This window comes from Pongo abelii, chromosome 2, assembly GCF_028885655.2.
Source record: "Pongo abelii isolate AG06213 chromosome 2, NHGRI_mPonAbe1-v2.0_pri, whole genome shotgun sequence".
NCBI classification, from domain to species: Eukaryota; Metazoa; Chordata; class Mammalia; order Primates; family Hominidae; genus Pongo; species Pongo abelii.
In genome coordinates, this window is record NC_085928.1 from 22,267,563 (window position 1) to 22,279,994 (window position 12,432).

General features: G+C 39.8%; 1 protein-coding gene across 3 annotated transcripts in view; it reads left to right on the plus strand.

The window, feature by feature from the left end:
- LSAMP (limbic system associated membrane protein) overlaps positions 1 to 12,432 on the plus strand; it is a 648,138-nt gene that overhangs the window by 599,345 nt on the left and 36,361 nt on the right. For all 3 annotated transcript variants that reach the window (XM_024245025.3, XM_054551477.2, XM_054551478.2), the window contains exons 4-6: positions 856 to 990; positions 10,878 to 10,998; positions 11,463 to 11,611. In XM_024245025.3, coding sequence (XP_024100793.1) covers positions 856 to 990; positions 10,878 to 10,998; positions 11,463 to 11,611 — 405 coding nt within the window. The remainder of the gene's footprint in view (positions 1 to 855; positions 991 to 10,877; positions 10,999 to 11,462; positions 11,612 to 12,432) is intronic.

Genomic DNA, 12,432 nt, shown 5'->3' on the forward strand with positions numbered 1-12,432 from the left:
ATGCACACACTCAACTATGTAGATCTTTCCAAACAGGACCTCCCTATTCCTAATCCCAACTTTTAAGCCAATAATATTTAACTCCCAAACCCCAGATGACAGTCCATCACAAACACACCATCAGCAGCACATTCTCATGGATCTGGCCCATGGCCTAAAAGCCTCTAGGATGATGTAGTTTGATATAGAACAGAGATCACAACTGCCAAGACAGTTTAGCATACAATCCTTGTGAGCAGAATTTAACAGAATCTGGAGAAGAGTGGTGGTTTCTCAAAAGGAAGCCACTTTGTCTAATAACAACGTTGGTGTAAAGAGTGCTTTGCAACAACAAAAAAAGAGTGCTTTGCAGCATGGGGTAATAGATGATGTTGGTGCCATATCCCCTCAGAGCACTTTATGATTTGCATGTACCACCCACCAGCTCCCACTTTGTTCGAAACCCTTAACCAGCGACTAGTGAGTGCATGCACGTATAAACACCCCAGCTCCCAGCCTCATGACCAGAATAATTTTGAAGTGGGACATGAGCTGTCCCCAGGCCTCCCTGAAAGACTGAGCCACAGTTGCTCTCTGTGGGACTTAGCCTGGCATTGCACCCTTGCTTGGCTTCTTTCTCTTCCAAGTCCCATTTTCCCATTTTCTTTCTGGTTTTTCCTGAGAGTATTTTCTACTCAATCACTTTCACAAGATTTTTGTCTTGAGGTCTGCTTCTGTGGAATCTGATGTCAGACAAAGTACATTTTCAAATCATTGAAAGGAAATGTGGACTTATTGCTTTTAAAAAGAATAATGAGAGGATCTACTGCCTATTTCAGACTTTAAAAAAGAATCATGAAAATCTCTGTTTTTCAGGAAGGGAATTTGAAGGAGAAGAAGAATATCTGGAGATCCTCGGCATCACCAGGGAGCAGTCAGGCAAATATGAGTGCAAAGCTGCCAACGAGGTCTCCTCGGCGGATGTCAAACAAGTCAAGGTCACTGTGAACTGTGAGTATGGCAGGAGCCAGCAGGTGCTAGGTGCTCTACCTCCAGTGAGCTCTAAAGATTCCATTAGCAAAAGAACATTATATTTCAAGCAGATGCTCCTCTGGCCAGGAATGCACATTTATACATTGAACACATCCAAGGACAGGACTTGGCCTTTGAATTTGATAAATCAACTCTAAATGTAATCCATAATACGTTTAACAATACCCTTTTTTACTCAGACTAAAGAATTAAGAAAACATGATCAGACAGCACTAACATTGCTGGCGGTCACTATGCTGGTCTTCGTGGAAATCAAGGTCATACTACTTTAGAAAAAACAACAATTTGTATCTGGTTTAACTGGAATTTCCATCTTAATGCATTGTTTGTCAGGAGGCAATGCCTCAAGATTATATTTTATCCTCTGCTATTTAAATAATTGGCCTTGGGAACAAATTAGAGCCACTCTGGTCAGATACCATGTGTCCCTGATGGCTAACAGGAATGTCTGATAAGTTAATTTCAGTTACCTATTTGTCCCAAAGTATGGGCATTAGAAAGGAAGATTTCACTAAGATGCATAGGTAAGTGGGCATACTTTGAACTTCTTGGATGAAAGGATTCTTAGATGTAGTTCGAAAGAGGGTGGGCGGGGGGAGGATCTATATGATGTGTGTCACCCAGCAAAGGAATAAAGAGAATTCGTTTACCCTGTTCAGTTAGCACTGACTCTGCATCATTCAAATTCAAGTTCCCACATCACACAGCTGTGGCTAGTGTGGAAGCTTTGACAGTTCGTCCCTTCTATGCATTGAATGTACACACATCCTACATACACACACATAGGCACACCGGCACACATGTACAAACATCTTAATCCATATTTGAAAGTATCCTTTAGGCTGTGATGAGTACTTTCTGTCACCTTATGTCCTCCTATGTGCCAGAGATTTTATATAAATTCTCTCTTTCTACTCAACAACCCCAGCAAGGTAGATATAATTGAGATCATTTTAGAGTTTGAAAAAGCACAACCCAAGGAGGTAAAACTGCCCATTCAAAGTGACACAGAAAGTAAATGTAAGAAAAGGGATTCAGACTCAATTCCATTTGATTCTAAAGCCCATGCTCACAGGAGGAAGATAAGGAATTTGCAATTCCACATACCTACTATGTGCAGCATTGAGTTAAGAGATTTATATTGGCCGGGTTTGGTGGCTCACTCCTGTAATCCCAGCACTTGGGGAGGCTGAGGCGGGTGGATCACCTGAGGTCAGGAGTTTGAGACCAGCCTGGCCAACATGATGATACCCTGTCTCTACTAAAAATACAAAAATTAGCTGGGTGTGGTGGCAGGTGCCTGTAGTCCAGTTACTCAGGAGGCTGAGGCAGAAGAATCACTTGAACCCAGAAGGTGGAGGTTGCAGTGAGCCGAGATCACGCCACTGCACTCCAGCATGGGCAACAAGAGTGAAACTCTGTCTCAAAATAAAACAGAGAGAGAGAGAGAGAGAGAGAGAGATTTATATTTGTTGTTTAATCCCCACAGCCATTTTAAACCTATGAGATAAGCATCATTAGTCTTACTTTAGAAATTTGGAAACTAAGGCTTGGAGAGCTGAGGAAACTTGCTAAAGTTTACACAGCCTGTGCTGGGATGCACCATTACCTGTGGCCTCCTCCAGCCTTGCAGACCTCTGAAACAAGCAGCAAAATCTCTTTCACACCAAACCTAGAGGAATCTAATAGAAACAAAGGACTCTGCTATAGTTTATGGCACTCATTTCCAAGAAGCAAAGGACTGCATTTCATGAGTTCTGAAGTGCTTCTATCCCTAGCTATCTTCAAATGTTTTAGTAATAGAGTTTTGAAATGCCAGTTATTACTATTATTTTCTAGTCTTGGGTGTGTTTCAAAGACACATTAATGATCGCAATGTTATAAAATGCTTTAGGACCTTTTTGTCACATGAAAGGCAACTTCTCTGGCTGTTTGTGTAAGTTTATAATTAGGTTAGCTTCTTTTATGTACACACAACCATGCCATCATCTTCCATCTCTTCCCGGACTTTTGGAGTTAAGGTTTCATTTTCTCTTAATTGACCTTCATCTTAATTAGATTTCTGAAAGTCCAATCATGGTGTACATAGATAATATTTATGCTTCCATTGTGTGAAACATCAAAGTGGTCTGGATTGCAGATGGTTCCCAAGATCAAAGCTAGCAGCCTGGGTCCTATTATTATTAGTGCAATTAGTCTGACATTGCTTCTTCTTGACTGTCCCCAAAGTGTAATTTAAAGCAGAAGAAAATACTTATAATTTTCAAGAAAAGACTTTTATGAAAATGTGAGCTTTTGCGAGTGATGAGTGAATCACAGAATGTGGACAGAACTTTGAGATTCTAAAAACATACTTCGTAACAAATTATATGGAAAGCTATAATGAGTTTAGTCACACATCCAGTATGTCCTAACAAGCAGGACCTAGCATGTGCCTGATCTTATAAAAATTGCTCAGTAAATGTGTATTGAATAAGTAGGTGAAAAATTCATAGATAAACTCTGCCCTCTTAACATTTCTCCAAATTTTGCAAATAATGTGGTCACGAATCTTGAAAAATATTCTGTCAATTTCCTTTGGAATCACCTTTTACCAAACCTCGTGAGCTGTGTTTATATTATATCAAAACTAGTCATCACAGAGTTGTCCTGTTCAAACAATTAATCCAACTTAAATATAGTTGTATTAAGTAGATGAAGCCTCTCAGATTGAATTATGGAACCGAGTCTACCTAGCAACACTCTTGCATACAGATAAATGCCTGGGATCACCTCTGTCACTTCATCTAATCCTGCCGGCCATGAAATCCATTATTTAAACTGATTCTGCTTCCTTTTCAAAACACAGGCTTTGGAATTAGGTCAGGGGATCAGGATGGTTAAGATAACTACTGGCCAAATAGATTACTGTAATGAACAGACCCTGAGTACCACTACAAGAAAAAAAAAATCTCAGGGCTGTTAACTTTCTCCCACCAGCACTTCATTGACTCATTTACTCAGTTGCCAACAGATGTTTGTTGCAGGGCACTGAGAGACTAGAGCAGTAAAGAAGAGAGACCCAACAGTCTCTCCTGTTGAGCTCACAAGCTGGACTCCATGGTGTCTTCTTTTTACTTCTTTTGGATAGCACTTCTCTGCAGTAGGCATATAGCATTACACATAGCCACTTTTACAGGCAAAATCTGTTTTCTAAGTGGTAGGAGGTCCTGGAATTCACAGAAAGCTAAAATGTTGGCTGAAAATCTCTTCAATTAAATAAGCTTAGTATAATTTAGACAATAGACAGGACTTTCAGCTTTCTGTATCTTACCCACAATGTAGCTGTTAATTTCTTTCAGATACCAGCCCTAGAGACAGTCTGTTCTTTCATTGCAGGTTCTAGGTGCAGGTCCTCAATTTCAGTTCACAGTGCGTTAAATGTAACTACTTTTGAGTTTGTCTCATCCTAGTGCCCAGTACACCTAGAATAATATCTAGCACCTAGTAAATGTTTAACAAATACAAACTGTTAATTTTATCTAGACTGTTTCAATACTGGACTCTTCCTATTCCTGGAGAAATTTTTCTCAAAAGCTGCTCCCAGCTCTCAAGCCTGTCCCTGCTCCATTGAACAGCTGACATTCCCACCTTCGACTTTCCCACAGGTCTCTCTCCAAATAGGTTCACATTGCCACTCCTCGCAACTCCTTTTCCCTTTATTTGTCTGTCTCTTTGAATTCAGTTCTGCCTCCACCCTGGTGTCCAGAGCTAATCAACCCAACCAACACCCATGCTGGGGCACTTGGGGAGCTGACATTTCTAAATGTGAGCTTGCCTTGCTTTTGATAGCCATTTATTTAGAGGAAGCAGAGGTTGCCACAGAACACACTATTGGGACTGGAGATACCTGTTGCCTCCAGATAATGTATATGTATTTTAACCGGTATCTTCAGTGATTTGATTCAAAAATCACCTAATGAGAAAACATTAGGAAAACAACTTTTTTGTTTGTTTGTTTGTTTTTGAGACAGGGTCTCACCCTGTTGCCCAGGCTGGAGTGCAGTGGCCCAATCTCAGCTAACTGCAACGTCTGCCTCCTGGGTTCAAGCAATTCTCATGCCTCAGCCTCCCAAGTAGCTGGGATTACAGGCACGTGCCACCACACCCGACTAATTTTTGTATTTTTAGTAGAGACGGGGATTCACCGTGTTGACCAGGCTGATCTCAAACTCTTGACCTTAAGAGATCTGCCTGCCTTGGCCAGGAAAACAACTGTTTAATATGGAACCAGACTGGCCAGCTTCTCTAGCTTTTCATAGTTACACCTATTCAGTCTCCATGCTCATCTTTAGTTTATTCTTGCCTGTGGGTAGGTAATGGTAAAGACATATCCTAATATTTATGAATCTATTATGAGGTCTTCAGAGGAAATATTCAGTAACAACCCAGAGTACTACAATGTTTCATTATAATTTTGCAATATGGACAAGAACCATAATTTCCTAAGTACCTTCAGAGTACCAAGACTCTCCTAGAGATTTCATATCGATTCACTGTAAACATCACACCAACAGTGGCTAACTATATTAATCCATTCTCACACTACTATAAAGAACTGCCCAAGACTGGGTAATTTAGAAAGGAAAGAGGTTTAATTGACTCACAGTTCCACATGGCTGGGGAGGCCTCAGGAAACTTACAATCATAGTAGAAAGCAAAGGGGAAACAAGGCACACTCTTCTCAAGGCGGCAGGAAAGGGAATGAGTGCAGGAGGAACTACCAAACCCTTATAAAACCATCAGATCTCATGAGAACTCATTCACTATCACGAGAACAGCATGGGGGAACCACCCCCATGTTTCAATTACCTCCATCTGGTCTTTTCTTTGACACGTGGGGATTATGGGGATTACAATTTGAGATGAGATTTTGGGTGGGAACAGAGCCAAACCATATCGCCAACCAAATTGGAAGGTGTATTGGGCCTGGTCTGCCCCAGTGAGAAGTATTTACTTTACCACTGGCATTGTTTAATATACATTGTTTAATATTGTTGGCACATGGTAACTTACAAAAATGCAACTCTAAATCAGTCTTATTATCATTTCTAAATTCTCTACAGACAATGTGTTTCTTATTGCCTACATCCTCTGCCTCTGCTGCTTTTTATACCACTGCACACTACCCATGGGAGACCATCTATATCATCCCCACGTAGAGAGGACAAAAACAAAGCTCAGTGAGTGTAAGCATGCTGTGACACAAAATCAAACAGCTTTTGTGAGTGGTAGACTTGGAACTCAAACCCAGGTCTAACTCCAAAGTCCTTTCTTTATCCATGATACCAAGTGAATAATAATACTAGAAAATAATACATGCAATCACTTTAGGCATTAAAAGTGCTATCATATTAATGATTTCATTTGATCTTTACATCAAACCTGTGAGATAGACAGGCAGGCATCATTGTCTATATTCCTAGGTGAGGGGCTGCAAGGGAGCATTGTGTCCCATGGTAACAATCTAAGTGGCGCTAGCGGAGATTGAGTCTGCATTTCCTGACTCCTAATACAGGTTTATATCCACTGTGTCACCACATGTTGTGCCATTGTTCGTACCCTGTAAATAATAGAAATATGCAACATTTACCTTTCCATCTACCAGCGTGCTCCCTCCCCTGAATGGTGTTTTTTCCTATTAGAAATTCATTGTTCTCCAAAAGAATTCATTCAAATAGACGTACCAGAGCAGAGAGGTTCAGAGCGTGAGTTTCAGAGCATGACAGACCTGGGGTTAAATCCATGGTCTGTCAAGTACTGACCATGTGAATTTGGACAACTTACTAACCCTCTATAAACTTGTCTTCTCTTTCATAAAATGGGGCTAATCATATTTATCTCCTAGGGCTAATTATTTGGATAAAGAGGATATCTAAAATTTAGTAGAGTGCTGACATGCAGTAAATGACTATACATTAAATTTTCTATTCAGAATGTTATTCTTTTATACTAATATTCCCAATATTAGTAAGATTAAATGAATGATATTTTATTTCCTAGTCTGCTGTTTTGTTACCCTATTTATTCTGATTGAAAGAGTCTTGTTATTGGTGATGTCAGAAGAAGAAAGGCCCTATTAATATTTTCAGAACATGGAATTTTGAATTAATATAAACTGGAAGAGTCCTTTGACAATTGTAAGCTATTCCAAAGTCACATGAAGAATAACAATGGACCTCTCTGTGCAGCATTTTTATGAAGCCACATTTTTATTATAACCATATTTTGAATAAGGACATCTATTATTTTAACTACACAAGGCATGCTGCAGTTAGATTTGTAATAGTCTTTCTTAGCCTCACCTATGCAGAATTCATTACAAATGAATTTTGAAATGTTCATTTCAATAAGCCATGAAAAAATAAACTTGCACTATGGTGTCATTTGAAAAATATTATAAACAATGAGCTCTTTGTATATTTATCAGTATTCGTATATTTACCCTGGTACAAGAAAATTCCCAAGTTTTCAGAGAGAAGCAAGTAGTTGGCCTTTGTAACTGACTAGATAAACGCACTTGTAAGTGCTCAATCCTACTTTACTGCCAGCTTTCCCATGCTGGGGTCTCTGAGAGGCTAATAAATAGCTTGCTGCTTAGTCATTCAGGTTCCAAACAAATTGAGAAGTAAGGAAAAGAGTGGTCAGGGAGACCTAAATGTTCCCATTTTTAGAGATCAAGGTGGCTAGAGATAGTAGCTTAGTGTGGCCGACTTACCTCCCCAGTCATGGCAGCCCTGGGGTGGGACGAGCCTGCCTACATGAAAGCAGAAAGGAGAGAGCCTAAGTAAGCCTTCTGACATGGAGAAACAGAGGAGAACCTCTGCTACTGACCAGAAGCTTGGTCCCAACAGGAAGATAGGAAAGATATGAGCCAAACAGGCCCAGTTTCTTCTTCTCAAACTTTTCAATCAGAAAAATCATTTATTTCCCCTGGGTCCCAAAGTGGTAGAGGACCAAGGGTAAATAGTCACCATTTGGCAGTTATAACCATGTGGCTCCAGAAACTCACAAACAGTAGTTAAAATTTATTTTACAAATTGGGAAATTGAACAAACAAAATTCATAAGCAAAATTATCTTCAGTCAACATCAATGGGCCACTGTGCTACAGATGATGGAGTCATTGGCAGCTAAAGCACACAATACAGTGAGAAGAAATGAGGACTGGAAACTAATATTTATTGAATATTCTACTGCTGGTCGTCTTATTTCTTTACTTATGAATCTTATCTCAGTGGATGGCATTACCCAGATGCCCAAGCCAGAAATCACAGTGTTACGTTTTCAACACTCCTTCTTTTCCTCACCCTTATGAAATCCATTTCTAGTCTCATCAGTTCTGAGGCCTAATATCTCTCAGCCTTCAAATGCACTTCCCTGCCTTGGGTTCCAACATTTTTTTATTTTTGAGACAGGGTCTTGCTGTGTTGCCCAGGCTGGAGTGCAGTGGCTCGATCTCGGCTCACTGCAACCTCCATCTCCTGGGTTCAGGAAATTCTTGTGCTGCAGGTTCCCGAGTAGCTGGGACTACAGGTACACACCACCACACCCAGCTAGTTTTTTGTATTTTAGTAGAGATGGGGTGTTGCTGTGTTGGCCAAGCTGCTCTCAAACTCCTGACCTCAAGTGATCCACCCACTTGGGCCTCCCAAAGTGCTAGGTTTAGAGGCATGAGCCATCATGCCCAGCCCCAACATTTTATAGATGAGGAAATGGAAGCAATGTGACTATTGGCAAAGTATTAAACTCTCAAATGAGGAAGGACAATGAGGAACAGAGCCTGGATTTGAGCTCATGTCTATCAAATTTTAAATCCAAGCCCAGAACCTCTATTCTGTGTCCCATCCCTTTATTAATATCTCCCCCACAGCATCACTACTACCAACTGTTGCATTATCCTTTGAACTAATGTGCTCTAATGATCTATATAACCAATTTTAGAAGCTAGCTTCTTTTTTGAAAAGATAAAAAAGAAAAAGGCTCAAACTGGTACAGATGTTTTCCCAGACCACAGCTCCGGTTAAGAATAGAGTCAAAATCAGACCTCAGATTTCCTCTTCTTGACTGCTAATCCTGGTTCTTAAGCCATGGAATAGACAAATGAGTTATAATTTGGAAAGTTAGCAATTTAAGAGTTAAATTAGTTAAGGGTTTGAAAACACACTTGGATCATAATGATGCCAACCACCCATTTGAAAAGAATGAGCAGTTTTAACTAGAATTGGGATAGTTTACAGTTGGAAAGGATGCTATAAATCATTAAAATAGGATTCCCTCATTTTATAGGTAATAAAACCAAGGCCCAGAAAGAAAACGTATGATGAGAAGTCCAAACAGCCAAACTCAAACTAAATCCCAGGACTCCTAGTTTCCAATCCAGGGTTCATTTTATGACAGCATCTTCCCATTTAGTGCTTATATGGAAATAAGGCAGTAAGTCTAAAGCAAAACAACAATACCAACAGCAGTACGACAACAAAACCCCATTTAGCACGCCTGTTTACATACAAGTGTTTATTCAAATGTGTTGTAACTCTGACAGTGATTTAAAAATGTCTCATCTTATGGGAAGATAAAATCATGAAGGAAATTGCAGACAAATCAGATGCTTTCTCGTACATTCTTTTAAACTCAGAGAATTGCAGTCTTCTATAGGTAGAAAACTTAGGCGATAGTTTTTTAATACAAAAAAAAAATCAGAAACAAGGAATATAGACCAGGTGCTGAAGGGCAGGGTTTAAATGAATTTACCCACTAACGTTCACTTTACTAATTTTCCTAAATAAGCTTTTTCCTCTACAGAGTCTAAACAGAGTGTCTGGCTCTGTTTTCCCCATGTGTACATAGCCAAGTTGCCATTTTCTGGCAAATGACCTTTGGACAGGAAAGGCCTTCTCTCCTTGAAGGCCCATAACCTGCACAAACACAGCATCATCCAGTTCAGGAGCTTGAGTCTACAATCCTAACACAGTCAAGCGGACATGCAAACACTCTTTCCATCCTCGTATGATTGTTTGAATGAGTCATGGAAAATTAGAGTGTCAAATGTGTTTCCCAGCTGATTTCAAGCCTGTGATAGTTTTGTAGGCCCATTCCTGGTCATAAAAATCAAGGGCCCAACTGCCAGAGAGAATAGAAGGCTGATATACCAGTAAGTCTTCAATGCACCAGGATAGACTTTAAACTGTACCCCCACACATAAAAGCTAAATTTACCTGAGTTGTGGTGATAAGGGAACACATAAAATAAAAGAAGGTAGTCACCTAATCCTAGTTTTGTTTGTTTGTTTCTGAATCCTGCAACAGTATCAGACCAAACTTGGGTTGGAAAAGCTTTAGCTGGCTATTATTTTCATCAGAATCCTCAAGGCCATCTCAAACTATAATGACAAGAAGAAGAAAAAGAAAAAATGGTCAAATTATACGTTGAGATTCCTAAGCCCTTCGGTATCATTGCTTCATTTATAAAAAGAAAAAACTACACAAATATTTATAATCTATAATTGTAATACCATGACCTATTGGAGGAGGGATAAAAAAATTCTAGATTCCATTTCCATAAAACCCTGCTAAGTGTCTCATTTTAGTAAACCAAGTCTATGTTTTCATTAATTATCTCTTATTTTTATTTACTTTTTTGGTGATCAACCCCATTCAGCTGATCACATAATTCATTCAAATGGAGCTTTAAGATGGCTCCCTTCCTGCCTCTCTCTAATTAGATTGTCCTTCTTCATTCCTTCCTGAATAGAAATTCTAAGCACCCCGACCCTCATGTAAACTTGTGTGCCTGTCCTTCCTACAGATCCTCCCACTATCACAGAATCCAAGAGCAATGAAGCCACCACAGGACGACAAGCTTCACTCAAATGTGAGGCCTCGGCAGTGCCTGCACCTGACTTTGAGTGGTACCGGGATGACACTAGGTATGTGCCAAACCTACCATCCCCCGTGACTCCACTGCATGGGCCTGGGGGCACCAGAAGCCCCACAACAAAGCCAAAGCCAAGCCAGTTGTAATTATGTAGAACTATATTCTCACACTCTTCCTTTTTAGTATCTCTTATCAAATTCTTTGGGGCCTGTAGCTCTTAAGCTGAAGCCCAAAAGCAGTGAGGTAAAATATAAAAACTGTTCAATGGGTAGCTTTCACCTGCGTGTCTTTCTTGCCTATAACAGAAACTCAAACCCATTCCCTAGTTTTCTCTGTTGATGGACATTGATTCTGATAATATGGCATTGCACAATTAAAATAGGAATCGGGCATGGAAAAACAAACTCTAGCTATTTCCTTTCTCTGCTTTTCCTCCAGTGTCAGGATGGGGAAAGAATTCTTAAGCTAAAATCTTCACCAGTGATCCTTTCTATTCTTCTGTTTTTGAACTCTTAGGATAAATAGTGCCAATGGCCTTGAGATTAAGAGCACGGAGGGCCAGTCTTCCCTGACGGTGACCAACGTCACTGAGGAGCACTATGGCAACTACACCTGCGTGGCTGCCAACAAGCTGGGGGTCACCAATGCCAGCCTAGTCCTTTTCAGTAAGTATGCCAAAGCAGGGCCCAACTTGATGGAATTAAATTGACTTTTCACATGAAAAACGTGAAAACCATTCCCTTAGCTATTAAAATTTCACTTAAACACACATAAGGATATATACACGGAAACAAAAATACAGGGTTCTCAATCCCTGTGCATAGCAGAGGTTTATAATGGAGCAACTTCTCTCTATAGTCTTTCTTACTTCTGATAACTGCCTTGTTGTTTGTTTTCCTTTTTGTTGTTTTTGGTTTTTTGTTTTTTTCCTGGTTAGTTAAATGAAATAATTTGCAGAAAACATAAGTCTCTTTGGCAGTGGTCCTTTAAGAAGCAGAGGTGATGTAAAAGCCTGGAAATGCATAACAGTGTTTTTTGTTTTTTGTTTTTGTTTTTTTTTTTTTTTTGAAGGCAGTGATAAGAGTGATGGAGGAAGAAATATTCAGTGAGAATAGATAAGGTGCTGAGAGAAGGGAGAGGCTGGAAAAAGAAAGTATATTTTTAACAACACAAGAGGAAGAGTAGAATAAATGATAAAAACATAATGTAAAATCTAAAGGAGGAAAAATGGTTGCAGAAAGCTTTCTGTATGACAGTAAGAGACATTACTTTTCTGATATATTTTTGGAACTGAGATGGAATGGTAGGAAAGAGGAACATTTCTGAAGACAGAGAAGATCCTGAAAGTAGAACAAGGAAAGAACAGTCATTCTAAAGTCACTGATGTTAATAGGAGACCCCACCTTGGAGTCCTGCTCTTTAGCAGCAAGTTAGAGTCAAGTCTGTAACTCCCTGCCTTGTTGGGCAGGTGACTATGAGCACAGAA